Below are 12,974 nucleotides of genomic sequence, written 5' to 3' on the forward strand. Positions count from 1 at the left end.
CTGTATTGCCAGAGGGAACTAAACAGACCTCCTGACTTTAATGGGAATGTCTTCGTTCCGAATGACCCACATAGAGTTAGCTTCTATTAATGTGAGTCTTCCATAAAAAACCCCTAAGGGTTCTTGAAAGATCTTCCTTCCCCATTTCTTCCATTTCCAAATATCACCACAAAGGTCAGTCCTTTTGGTCTAACTCCCTGGTACTGTGTCCCCCAACCTCTCTAACCGAGTAAGTAACTCATCGTGGCCTGTAACCCCATTGAGCAGCCAATACCGATTCAGGACTAGTGTTCCTGCAGACGTTACAGGACCTCATGCAATACAGCAAAAGGGAATTTTCTAAAAAATGGGAAATAAAAATGTCACGCTAACGATCACACAACTAGGTCATGAAGCTTATGAGCATTTGAGGCTCTCTGTGTGGTCTAAAATGAAAAGGTGAAAAGATACATAATGTAGTTGTCTTTGTTTTTTGTTTTCTTTTTATACAGAAATCATACACACAGAACTTCAACCTGAAACTTCATAACAAAAAAAAGTCCACTAATTTAAGGAAAGCATTTTGTTGTGCAAAAAGTCCCTCCCCCCTCCCCTGTTCACCTTCATCTACTGAGGGTCTCACACACACACATAAAGTTTCCTTCCAACGGGCGAGTTGGTAAGAAAGAGTCCTCCCTATGTACAGTGAGTTAGAGAGAAGCTGGATACAGTGCTGGCAAGAGACATTAGATGATTGCCTCTATCTGGAAGTGTCCATGTTCTCCTCCTTAAAGTTACTGCAGTGCTCTATAACTTTCCTATGGATAAAACAGGGACAAGGAGAGAGGGTTTAGTTTAAAGCTTATTGCGTAACCGCTGTGGGACAGTACCGTAAGAACTGTCCAACAGCTTGATCTTTGTGTAAGTGTGTACTGCTGGCAGCAGTTCTGAGAAATGCATCAACCAGTATTTGTGCCAAACCCATTATACTCCACAAAAGCAGCTTAGAGCTCACTTTTCCTTGGAATTTCAAGTGGTGTTAGTATACATGCAGATCCTTGTGTGAGCATTCATGCATCACCCCCATATCCAAATCGTCAGGTAACTGAATCACATCAGGGAACACGTGCATCTGGACCACAGAATCATAGTGGTTTGGGTTGAAAGGGACCTTCAAAATCATCTAGTTCCAACTCCCCTGCCATGGGCAGGGACCCCTTCCACTAGACCAGGTTGCTCCAAGCCTCCTCCAGCCTGGCCTTGGATATTTCCAGGGATGGGACGTCCACAGCTTCTCTGGGCAGCCTGTCCCAGTGCCTCCCCACTCCCTGCGGGAAGAATTTCTTCCTGATGTCCCATCTCAACCTCCCCATTTTCAGTTGAAACCCGTTACCCCTTGTCCTGTCACTACATGGGGTAGTATAGCCTTGTAAAAAGTCCCTCTCCAGCATTCCTGTCGGTCCCTTTAGGTACTGGAAGGCTGAAGATGATTGTCACTCACACTGCTGTCATCTGTCCCCGCCTCTGCTGTTGTCTTCACTTACTGTTCTCACACTGTCCCATCACCACACACAATCTGCCAAACTGTGCTAGTCTTGTGCAGGCTTCCGTCACCTCCAGCATTCGGTAACCCCTCAGCGCTGGGGAACGCCTGCCGCCCACCCACAAGGTATGTATTCCCAGCCGATCTCCACCTCATCCCCCAGGTATGAAATTACAGCTCTCCGTTTGCCAACAACTAGAAACTGTAGCTGGCTTCTAAATATCTGAAAGAATTACTCCAAAGGAGGTCACATAACAAAGTAAAATGGAGAAGCTCACAAAGGTGATGTGAGCCTTTTGAAAAACCCTCTCATTTATACTGTGCAGTCAGCAATTTTACTGTCAGGCCAATATGATTCCGGAGACAGGGAGTCCACACACGCATGGAGAATAGCGACAACCACAGACACTGTCGTACAAGATGCCATTAGCCACGTGGCTCCCCTGTCCAACAAGCCACCTCTAGCCAATCTACCCAGCATCCATCGACCCTGAATGGTCTGTGTGCATTGCCCACCTACAAACACCTCTCTAGTCTTCCGCTCTTATCCTCTTTTCCTGCTTTTCTCCCTTGTACGTATCAGTATAGGCCTCACTTGATGTAGAAGAATAAAAACTGCTGAAGCACTGGAACTGGTGAGGCACTGGGACAGGTTGCCCAGAGAAGCTGGGGATGCCCCATCCCTGGAAGTGGCCAAGGCCAGGCTGGATGAGGCTTGGAGCAACCTGGTCTAGCGGAAGGTGTCCCTGCCCGTGGCAGGGGGGTTGGAACTGGATGATCTTTAAGGTCCCTTCCAACCCAAACCATTCCGTGATTCTACGAACTAAAGCTAATTGAATGTGTGACGACGTTTCCTACCGGGCCATTTCCTTGGTCTCTTGTCGTGCTGATGCCATTTTAATCATGTCCTTCAGAAGGGGAATCCCACCCTCCTTGATCAGCAGCGGGCAGTACTTGTCAGCTGCAGACAAAAGAACAAAACAGGTCTTTGTGAACCTTCACAAGTGGTGTGAAGGCTGGGAGGAAGGGATGGAGAAGCCTGTGGCCTGAGAAGCCACAAAACTTTTCTTTTTTAGGGCACCAGCCTGCTAGGGATGCCCTGGCTGTGTAAACAACAGACACCAAATGGCTGAGAACATGACAGCATGGCCAGAAGGATCGAAATATCAAAGGAACTTCTTACACACTAAGCCTCCTTGTATTCTGTGTAGCTGTGCTGCCTGGACATCCCTGCATCATTCCGAGAAGGTTCTCTCTGCCTACAGAGCTAAGCTGGGAAGGCTTTTTCAGCTGACAAGCTCAGATCCACACCCTCAGCTTCTACAGTGCAATGATTTCGAAAAGGGAACTTACGGTAGACAGAGACCAGGTTATACAGTGCCCAGGTAGCCCAGTGCTGGCTGACTGGGGAGATCCCTTGTGGAAGAAGTCGAAGGATTGGTTCAAATGACCTGCACAGAAATATTGCAGAAGTTGTTAAAAATCCAAGAGCTGCTGCTTTCAGCACCTTTCCCACTCAAAGCAAGACAAACTCCGCGCTCACAGATAGCACAGCAGTAAATCCATCGGCACGTCAAGGATTCTGGCATCAAAGACTAAGTCACACGGCAATACCGGCTGGCTTACAGGCCCTACTGCTTCAGCACAAACATGCTGCCCAGATAAATAGCTGCAACGAAGCCAACTGAGTCCAAGAACTGATTTCCATCCCCTGTCAGTCGTTCCCTCATGACAGCTGAAACCCAGCAGCACTGATCTTTCTGTAGGGGGGGTCAAAGAAAAATTATACCCAGCCAAAGCTGGCTCATGTGCAGTGGTTGATGTGTTTCTTCTGACAACAATAACGTGTGTATACTGTATCTCGGGCATTGGAACGCCACTCGTTCTGGATCCCTGCCAGGCACTATGGGAATACAGAGTACCTGATACCCTCTTACAGGACAGGCTTTGGAGGATTCCACCAGTTGTATTAATGCTGCAAGGGATTTCTATCTAGGAACTGTGTCTAAGAGTGAAAGCTACAGCAATCCACGTGGCCTTCAGAAGCAAACAGACTTAAGGAGGTGCAAAGGACAGCAGTCTCAGAGGAAAATGCTTAGGCAGTCCCAGAGAGTCAGACTGTGGGTTTCCTGAACCATGTAATTTCACCAGAAACATGCAGAGGAAATTCTGTTGGGCTCCCACACTTCTCCCACAGGAACTGCCAGGCAAGGTGTCTAATTTCAGCAGCCTGTGTAAGATGCTTGAAAGGAAGATGTCAAACCCTCACTAAAGCATATGGCCCTGAGGATCTCCTTTCCTCAAAACAGAGCCTCCATGCTAGGCTGTACCTCTTCCCTTCTCACTGTTGGTACTTGCTTCCTGTGACAATCCTGGCTCCGAGTGAGCCAAACTTCTCTATTCCTCACCTGTAATTGATATTCCTCCTGGAGTTGATATCCCAGCTCTGGATGGCTGCCCACATCCTCTTTACAACTTCCTCTCGGTGGGGCTCACATATACCCCAAGCCTCTGGACCATCAAACATGATGTGGGAGAGCACACCACAGGCATTATAGGATACCTCAATCCCATCTGCTTTGCTCTCCAGCAGGTTGCTGCCAAGAGAGAAGAGATCATTTAGAGGCCCTGATGCACCAAAGGTTTAACAGTCTCCAGGTGAGTGAGGAGCAGAGCTCCAGGGCACTCACCCTACCCCAGCCCTTCCTTAGCCGGGCACTCACCTGAACACGCTGATGAACTGGGAGGTCATGAGCTGCGGGCGGAGCTCCTTCACCTCTGCTACATTGCCCAGGAGGCCCAGCATGTTGCGATGTAGCTCCTGTTTCTCTGGGAACTCCTAAACAAGCAAAGCGCAGGATTGTATGGAAGTACGGCTGTGATGAGAACAAGGAACCCTGGAGGAAGACTGTACAGCACAGCTAGAAAGGCTGAGTATTTTTGGGTTGTCAGCAATGGCTCTTTAAAGATGCCAAATGGAATTTCTGGTGTTAAACATACATGTGAAATGAGAGAATTAAGGCCAGGGCCCGCTATGTGCTGCTACTGTGCTTAGGGGGGCTGCATACAAAATGGGGAAAGAGAAGGATGTGTTGAGTCTAAGTTTCTCTGTTCTTCTACTGGGTGGGTGGATGGATGTGAGAAATAAGAAAAGATACAAGCTTTTTCTTTTCTGTTTGTGCAATGTAGGAAGTACAGCTTATAGATCAGCACAGCCAGGGATCCTGCCCAGGCACTGCATCTCCACTGCTAATGTCAGCATTCCTCTGCAGGAAACCAGACCCACTTACCTTCAAGCACTCCAAGAACAGTTTCATGCCGCTGTAGTTAAGGAACATCTCACAGTTATCGGGAGTCTCATCAGTGATGTTCCAGAGGGCACTCCAGGAGAACTCCATCACCTGATCACACTACGGAGCCGAAAAGAAAGGGACAGAAACAGAGCTTTGCTAAGGTGGGAGCCCAGTGCAAACCAACCACTTGTGTTTCCTCTCTGGTATCGTCCTAGTTAGCTCCAGAGGTAAGAAAACCTTGTTATTTGCTTTCAACTTGTCAGCAAGTGGGTTTTTTGTTTAATATTTTTGCTTCACTGACACATGCCCCCACCCTGGGACAGGAAATTCTGCAGCACCAGCTGAGATGTCCTGTGTTTGGCAGAGCAGCTGAGCTGGCACTCGGGGCTGACCTCTGCACCTAAGTCAGACTTAAGAGAAAATACTCTATGTATATGTTTTTTTGGGAAACACTCACCGTTTTATCAGCCAACTTCTTCTGAATCAACTTTAGCATTGTCTGTGGGCAGAGAAAGGGGAAGAGTGAGAATCAGTTTGAGAATCACACAGCTAAAACTTAACTGTTGTAGTTCTGCTGGGCTGGCTGCAGCCAATTTGCAGGCACATGTGATTCTGATCTTTCGTAGAGAACCTATTTAGTATCCCTTTCTCTAAACCAGTGGGACTGGGCTATGTTCAATGTTGCAAGTATTTACGGGGCCGAGCTATGTCCCAGTCCCTGAGCTGTTGAGTCTTCAGTCTCAAACTGCATCACAAAGTCTGGAATGTGGCATAACTGTATCTAAGCAGTGGCCTCCACAGACCTTTGGAAAAGGTCTATGAAAAGTGAGGGATGTGGGCTGACATGAGTTGGGAAGCTGATGTAAACTCAAGGAGATGCAGAAAGAGTTAGTTGTGAGGTGATACCAGTTCTGGAAATGACATGGTGTGTTGAGGAAATAAAGTATAAGGTTACGCTGCTTCCTTGCTCTCACAGCCAGCCTGTCTCTGAGATCAGGACTTCCGGTACTCTTGAGAAGTAAGAGATGCCTCACAGTGGGGTAGGTTCCAGGAAAGGTTAGCACTTCTGGGACACTACTTCCCTCCTGTGATACTGTAAGGCTGGATCACTGGCTGGATGCATTTGGTGGACTGCTGCAAGGGAATTGTGCCAGCCTGGGTTAACGATAAGTAGACACCCTGGGACCATACCAACCATGACAAACCCCATCTTGCCCACAGCTTCTTTGTGATCATTGTCCACCTGGCAGACCAGAGCGTTACAGAGGTGCACAGCGATGCGCTGGATAGACTCATCCTGCCGGCTCTGGTTGAGGATGTTCAGCAGCAGCTCGTTGACTCGGCGGTACTGGAATTCTAGCTCCTCGGGAATGCTGAAGTTACACAGTGTCAGGCAGCAGTTTCGCTGTACCTGAGTCAAAAGGAAGCAAACACTGGGGTGGGTGGCTAAGAAAACATGGACCCATCACCTCACGTTCCCTTGCTGCTTGGTACTGAGACCACTAATGTTTCTGTTACCCTCCTACCGAGCGCTCTGCTTTAGCTGTGCTCTATCAGTACCCTCTTCTCTCTCCCTGTAAGCTCTCTAGGTAGCGATTTCCATTCTGTAGCCCAGTGGCATCGCTGTGTATAATGTCAGACAGCTTCCAGCACGGGCTGTTGGCATAATGTTTCTTTCTGTTGACTCAGCAGCCCCAAAGCCTGCACCCTTTTCACCCCACAGGTGGTGCTGGGTATCTGTGCTGCACACCCTCTTTGACCACTATCATCAGACAAAAAGGAGCCTTGCCATTACAGCTTTCTCCCCCTTGGTCTGGGGAACGCTGTGGATAAGGAGCATCCTGCATGTAATCCCCATCGCTGAGTGAAGGCAAGGAGCAGAGCCGGGCCACAGCTGCCCCGGCGTCTGCCTCGGCTCGCATCCTGGAAGCTCAGGAGACCCCGATGCCAGCACTAGGCTAAAGGTTTCATACAGGGCAGAAAGGACTATGGGAGCCGAAGGAGGCTGGGCCGCTCTTACTGTGACTTCCTGGTAGGACTCCATGCCGTTCAGCACCACCTGGATGACCTGGCGCCGCAGCTTTACGCTCTGCTCCATGCGGTACTCCGAGTTGGTCAGGTAGAACAGCGCCGCGCTGCCCGTCACCTGGATGTTTTTGTCATCCTTGTGGCACTTGAGGGCTGTGATCACCAGCTGCGGAGAAGCAACATGAAGCTTCAGTGCCCCTGACTTGCTGTTGAGCCTTGGAGTGACTGTTATGGCTGTGTGGGGCAAGCAACGCGTGGCCCAGGCGCTGCAGGAACACGGTTTTGAAATGAAGGTACCCAGTTCTGCTCCCCTACCAGAACTTTCTCCAGAATGGCCTGATGTGGTGTCCCAGGGTGAAGAAAAGACTGGGATTGCAACATTTCCCTTGTGAGGGTGAGGTAAATGGGGCTTACCTGCAGGGCTCGCAGCAGCTGGCTGCAGCGTTCGATACGCGCGATGTCAAAAAGGAGGTTGATGGCCCGGGAGGTGATTTCTGGCCGATGTTCAGTGTAAGCCTCAATAGCGTTCAGGACTTGCTCTTCGTTCTTGTCTCCGCTCACCTGGTGTGGAGGAACAAAAAGAGTCAGGGAAGAAATGATGGAGGAAAACGAACGTGAGAACTCTGAGAGTACGTCTGGAAGGTCAAAGGATAAATCTTCCCTCTGCCCTTGCTCACAGGATTAGGCCCAGGATGAGAGCAAAGAGGCTGAGTCATTTCTCAGCCCAGAGGGACGAGAAGCAGCATCTTTGGGCAGGAGGATGCCATTCACAACTAAGACTCCTATTGTCTTAAATCCTTTTCTTGTAGTCATGGACAACCTGGTCCTTCAGGCACAAGGATTTTTCCATGCCTTTCTCTAAGAAGCATGTTTTTTAACCCCTGTAAAAAAACATGTGGGGTACAGGTCTTGCCTTCTGGCAGTTTTCCTGCATTGTCAAGCAGCTCTTGAAAGGTCAGAGCTCAGTTAACACACCCGAGACCCTAAGAACTCCACTCTACTGGCAGCCAATAATTTTCATGTTCTTTCAACTCCTACCAAGTACCTACTGCCAACATTCTTGTGGCCTCATTACCTTGTAGGCTGGAATATGCGTCAGGCGGCAGAGAGATGTTTCAAAAAGGCCCAAGAATTGGAACGGTCGTTTCAGATCCCGGAAGGGAGCAATGCTACTCTTTGCTGGCTCAATGCTGAAGCGGGGGGAAAAAAAGAGATCACTCATGTTGGTACCATGTTTCTTCAGGTGTCTCCTGCCACCGAGACAGATGAGCTGTCTGCTCCGTAGCTAGACCAACAGCTACACTTCAGTTGTTTAGAAGCTGACTCGTGTAAGTAACAGTAGACATTCATCCCAGGCAAGGAGTGAAGGGCTAAATGTCTTCAACAGAACACCAGTAAGAATTCATGCAGACAGAATGCAGCTTCCCCAGGTAGAACTTGCCCTGGAAATTGAGTAGTTGGGGTGAAAGTTTCCCCTTAAAAAAGGGCTGTGGATTTTGCTGTTCCAAAGTATTTGCAAACTGGACTGCCTGTCATCTGACAGACACACTAGTCTGCTCCTGTGACAGTGCAAGAACACTAGCTTTGCTCCGTTATCCTTGTTGACCAAGAGCTGGCATTTTTTCACCAGTTTTAGTGGAAAGGAGCCAGTATATCCCACTTGGTTTTGTTCAGTAAGTGCTCGGGGAATAGGAGAGCAGAGTGCTTGGCTGATCTGGAAAACCAGACCTCTAGGCAGGCCCTTGCTGAGGTGCACCAGGATTTTTCAAAGGTTGATCTGCCCAGTATCCAGGTCAAATCTGAAAATATGGCTTTAAATTCCAAGTTCCTGAAACACTCAGCTCTCCTATGAACACTGGTGTATTGACTCGGGGTAGTCAAGTTCTGCCTTAGAACATCCTCTATTTCAGTGAGGGTAAGAATGTTTCGGGCAGAAAATGCGTAAAGGGGTCTGGAGTCCTTTCAGGAGAAATACAAACCACTACAAGAGATCCCTGGAAGAATGTGTGTGGAGAAGAACTGAAATACTTCAGACACGCATGGGAGGCAGATAGGAGGCATTCTTTATTCATCTTAGAAGTCCTGAGATGTGTCACATACAGGAATCACAGCTGATTCCCATACCAGTCTTCAGTGTCAGGAGAAACTAGCAACAGTTTTCAGTATTAATTAGACCTACAGAATTTGGAAGCTCAGAAGAGAGAAGTATTCTTAATTCATCTTTGACTCATCTGTTCATCCACACAGGCTTCAGTAATTGCTGCTTCCTTACCTCGTCTGGCCCATCTTCTCCTCCATGCATGGGATAGTGCAGTTCTCCAGCATGGTGTGCCCTGAGATATCGAGCGAAGTGAGGTTTACCAAGTTTTCCACAAACAGGTTGAGAACCCGCCGGGTCAGCTTGAATTTGTAATAACTGGATAGATGGTCTCGGGAGATATCCAAGTGCCTGCAAATGACAGAGAGGAGCTCAGAACCTGGAAAGCATTAGCTGGGGCTTCTCTCTCCCCACCTGAGGAAGTTGACAAGCCAAGTGTGATCATTATTTTTTATTTATTATGATTATTATTTCCTTCACAAGACACAGGAATGTGGATCTGGCCCTGTGTGTAACTGAAGCACAGAGATACCTGGTAGAGAGGTCTGTGTAGAATGGAGCACAATTAATCATTTGGCCACACATCACAAAGGGAATTGCTCCAGGCTCAGGAACTGCCTTTCCCAAGCTCCTTCACAGCAGCCCCCTGAGCATTTCTGCCTGGAGATTAAGATGCGCCGGAGGATCTCTGCATCCCCAGAAACACATGTTGCCTCATCCCACACATTAATTTACACAAGCTTTTGTCTGCTTCCCCAGTCCTGTATTTTTTTTTTTCCCACCCCAGGCTATTACGCTGCCCTGATTTCATTCAAGTTTTCAAATGCTTAAGCTCTGGGGAAACCCCGATGCTACGGAAGTGGTGAGACAAACTGACCAGCCATCACGTGCAGGTGGGGTTATGGAACGGGCTGCTCCTGCATGCCAAGCAGTAGCTAAGACTTTTCTAAACTGCCTAAGACAGAGGCCACCGTCCCACTCACACCAGTGTCTTCTCCCTGTTGCAGACCAAGTTTCATGGCAAGTCACTGGGAGTTCAACTACTTGGATTTAGAAAATGTTATCCAGGATGTTCCCAGAGACTCCCAGGTCCTGTGTTAACATGGTACCTCCTAGTGACTACAGGCAGTAGAGATGATGCTAAAGTGGTTGCAAAGTATCCATCTGAATTGTAAGGCCCTTCTCTTTGGCTTGGAAAGTCCCGGATCCCTTTCCTGATACCACTGTGCAGTTTGAATAGCAATTGTCTCGACTCTGTTTCAGGAAGTCATTTCACTTTTTAGGTCAGGAGTGCCTATTTATTTACGCTGCTTTTTCCCTTGGCTCTACCATCCACACACAGGATACTTCCACAGAGCACAGTGAGCACTGAGCTGAGTTTTCCCTAGCTTTATCTCAGAGCCAGGCTCAAACTTTGGACATTCCTGTTTGACAAGTGGTTTGGAGGACTGAGTTTCGCAGTATGCTTATCACTATGTTAGTTTATGTACCATCTGCAGTAATACTTTTTGCCATCTCTCAGATATTCAGCTGTTCTTTTTTGTCTGGCTGGGGGGGGGGTTGGTTTGGTTTGGTTTTGTGGTGGGTTTTTTCGGTATGTAGAGTTCTGTGTGTGTAGTGGCTTTTTGCTTGTTTCCATGAGGGAGTTTCCCAAGTGGTGTCCTTTTGCAAGCAAAATGCAGGCTGGATTTGGACATGTCAGATATGTACAGTGAGTCAACGAGTGAGCTTCTTCGTGTGAAGCTTGAAACCAGCAGTGGGAGGCTCTGCACAAGCAGGCAAGTAGACCATTCTCAAAAGACCCTTCCCTATCAGTGGGAAAAGGAAAAGCAAGGAAGAACAGATCTGCTGACCTGAGCTTGCGAAGCTGTGCGATCACTTGGATGTGCTCTTCTGAAAGGTCCATGTTGTAAAGCACTAGGGAAACCAGACTGTCCTTCCACTGGGTCAGAAATCCTACATCATTCAGCTGGATCCCAGAGAGATCAAGAGCTGCAAGGGAGGCCAAAGGCCGAAGCAACGTCTCCACGTTTACCCCTTCGATCAAGCGGCCCAGGTTGAGGAAGCGCAAGCGGCTAAAACCTTCAAAAGTGAAGTCCTTGACCAAGACCTGGCGCGTGGGGTTCACCAAACAGTCATCCTCACAGCCCCCGGGGTTCTCCTCCTCGTAGAAGATATTACAGCAGCCAAAGAGGCTAAGGGAGATAAGCGTGTGGCTGAAGCTCACCAAGGTTTGCAGACTCTTGGCTGTCAGCTTCTCACAGTTAGTCAGGTAGAGCTCAACAAGATCCTGGAAGATGGGAAATCAAAGTTAGAACGATTTCACAGAGTGCCCACCCTGTTTGCTGCAACACCTCCCCCTGGGAGAGCCTGAGACCATGGATCACCCAACTTGACCAGTGTCCCCATCCCATTCCCTACAGTGGTTTTGGGAGCTGAGAAGGGAGAAGCTGAGGTTCTCCCAGAGAAAATTTGGATGGTGGAGGAAATGATTCTAGCTGGTGCCCATGCAGCAATGCTGCCATGCGCAGTGGCAGCTGGAGTCTCTCAGTGCAATACCACCTGCTTCCTGATGGCCTCCAGGTCCTGGTCCTGCACAATCTGTTCCCGCAAGTGGATTCGAGCTAGCCTGGTGCTCCGCGGATCCGAGAACAGGGTGAAGAAGCTTTCATGGGGTTCAAAGATGCTGTCCGTCTTCACCAGCTCCACATACCTGCATTGGGGCAATGGCATTAGCACAACACAAAGGCTCAGCAACAGCTCCAGCACCGGCACTGGGCGTGAGAAAACGTGACCAGCACACGCAGACTCCCCAGAACAGCCTCGGGGGTAACGGCAGCTGGCCTGTCAGCTCTTCTTGCACACAACTAACAATCCTTAGGAAAATCTTTGCACCTTTGTGCAAGGTCACATGTGAGTGAGCAAACTGCATTCTGGCAAGCACAGACTCTATGATTATTTCCCCTCCCCTCCCCCAGCTGTATAAAGCTAGTAATTTGATTTTTCATTTTCAGAAAATTAGCTGGCCAAAGTTCTCTGCCAGACTCTGTGGGCAGGAGTTCAGCCAAGAGGCTGTGATAGCCAAATTATAAATCCCTGGAAACAGGTTGCTTTGTAAAGCTATGGGAGCAGCAGCCTTAAAATTTAACATCTGTTAGCACTTTGCACTCTGATTTCTCTGGTTTGAGAGAGCTGCAATGCCTCAGTGCTGGGCGATGGGAAGGCTCCTCTGTGGCTTACTGATGTTCTTGGAAGCAGCAGTGATTGCTTGTTTCACTCTGAGGTTTACCTACGTGGAAATGGTGATTTCCAGTGAAAGTAGAATGATATATAGCAGCACAATAACCCCTGGGGACACTTCCTCCTTCCAAAGTTAATTTCCAATAGGAGGAAAAAAACAGCCCTATGAATTTTTCCCTTTTCTTTTTTTCCCTTTCCCAACACTTTTTTTAGAGAACTATACTCCCCCTTTCCCTGAGCTCTCGGCTCCTTCCCAACCCAAACAACAGCTTCTCCACAGGCCTGAAACATACTCATTGACAAGTTTGTCACAAATCTCGCTTGGCAAGAAGATGTCAGGATGGAGCCGGAGCGTCTCATTGTCCAGCAGGTAGCAGAGAGTCCCCTCCAAGTTGCGAAGGCAGTAATCTGTGCACAAGGTCATCAGTGACTCGGGGCTATCGGATGCCATCGTGAGGGAAGTTCTGGGAAGAGCAGAAGGAAGCTTTTGATTCAGTAGATCCTTTCCTCAAATGAAGTTCCAGGATGAATTCACAGGGACATGAGGACAGCTGTAAGCAGAAGAGGGGTGAGGGGGGAAAAAGGCACTGAAAAAGGCAGATTGGCAAGCGTCCTGCAAAGCTGTTGTACCAGTGGGCTGTCGACAGTTGCACCTACAGCCCATGCTTGCCGACCTCCAAAGAACCTGCAGCATTTTGGCCTCTCTGGCACTATGTCCTTGATTCCTTGGTATCCCCTCCCCTGGGGGACACTGCGGGAATGAAACAATGTTTGGAAATGAGGCTACACAGCA

At 48.6% G+C, this 12,974-nt stretch overlaps 1 protein-coding gene across 1 annotated transcript; it reads right to left on the reverse strand.

Annotated features, from left to right (window-relative positions):
* Positions 1-234: 234 nt before the first annotated feature.
* Positions 235-12,732, reverse strand: ZER1 (zyg-11 related, cell cycle regulator). Its single transcript, XM_010154024.1, has 15 exons — positions 12,475-12,732; positions 11,504-11,654; positions 10,795-11,231; positions 9,116-9,292; positions 7,919-8,033; positions 7,258-7,404; positions 6,836-7,009; positions 6,011-6,226; positions 5,273-5,314; positions 4,813-4,932; positions 4,246-4,361; positions 3,931-4,119; positions 2,876-2,973; positions 2,381-2,483; positions 235-797 (listed from the first exon to the last, which is right to left on the reverse strand). The coding sequence occupies exons 1-15, from the start codon at positions 12,630-12,632 to the stop codon at positions 740-742; spliced, it is 2,301 nt and encodes a 766-aa protein (XP_010152326.1). The 5' UTR covers positions 12,633-12,732; the 3' UTR covers positions 235-739.
* Between the last annotated feature and the right edge of the window lie 242 nt (positions 12,733-12,974).

The sequence above is a fragment of the Eurypyga helias genome, unplaced genomic scaffold, assembly GCF_000690775.1.
Source record: "Eurypyga helias isolate BGI_N326 unplaced genomic scaffold, ASM69077v1 scaffold19936, whole genome shotgun sequence".
NCBI classification, from domain to species: domain Eukaryota; kingdom Metazoa; phylum Chordata; class Aves; order Eurypygiformes; family Eurypygidae; genus Eurypyga; species Eurypyga helias.

What these genes read in the sequence shown, in the direction of transcription:
- ZER1 (XM_010154024.1), bottom strand. Translation starts at nt 12,632, where the DNA reads ATGGCATCCGATAGCCCCGAGTCACTGATGACCTTGTGCACAGATTAC. An exon ending in GCACAGCTTCGCAAGCTCAG is followed by an intron (nt 9,293 to 10,794) that starts GTCAGCAGATCT and finishes TGTCATTTGCAG; the next exon opens with GCACTTGGATATCTCCCGAG. An exon ending in AGAAGTTGGCTGATAAAACG is followed by an intron (nt 4,933 to 5,272) that starts GTGAGTGTTTCC and finishes TCGGCTCCGTAG; the next exon opens with TGTGATCAGGTGATGGAGTT.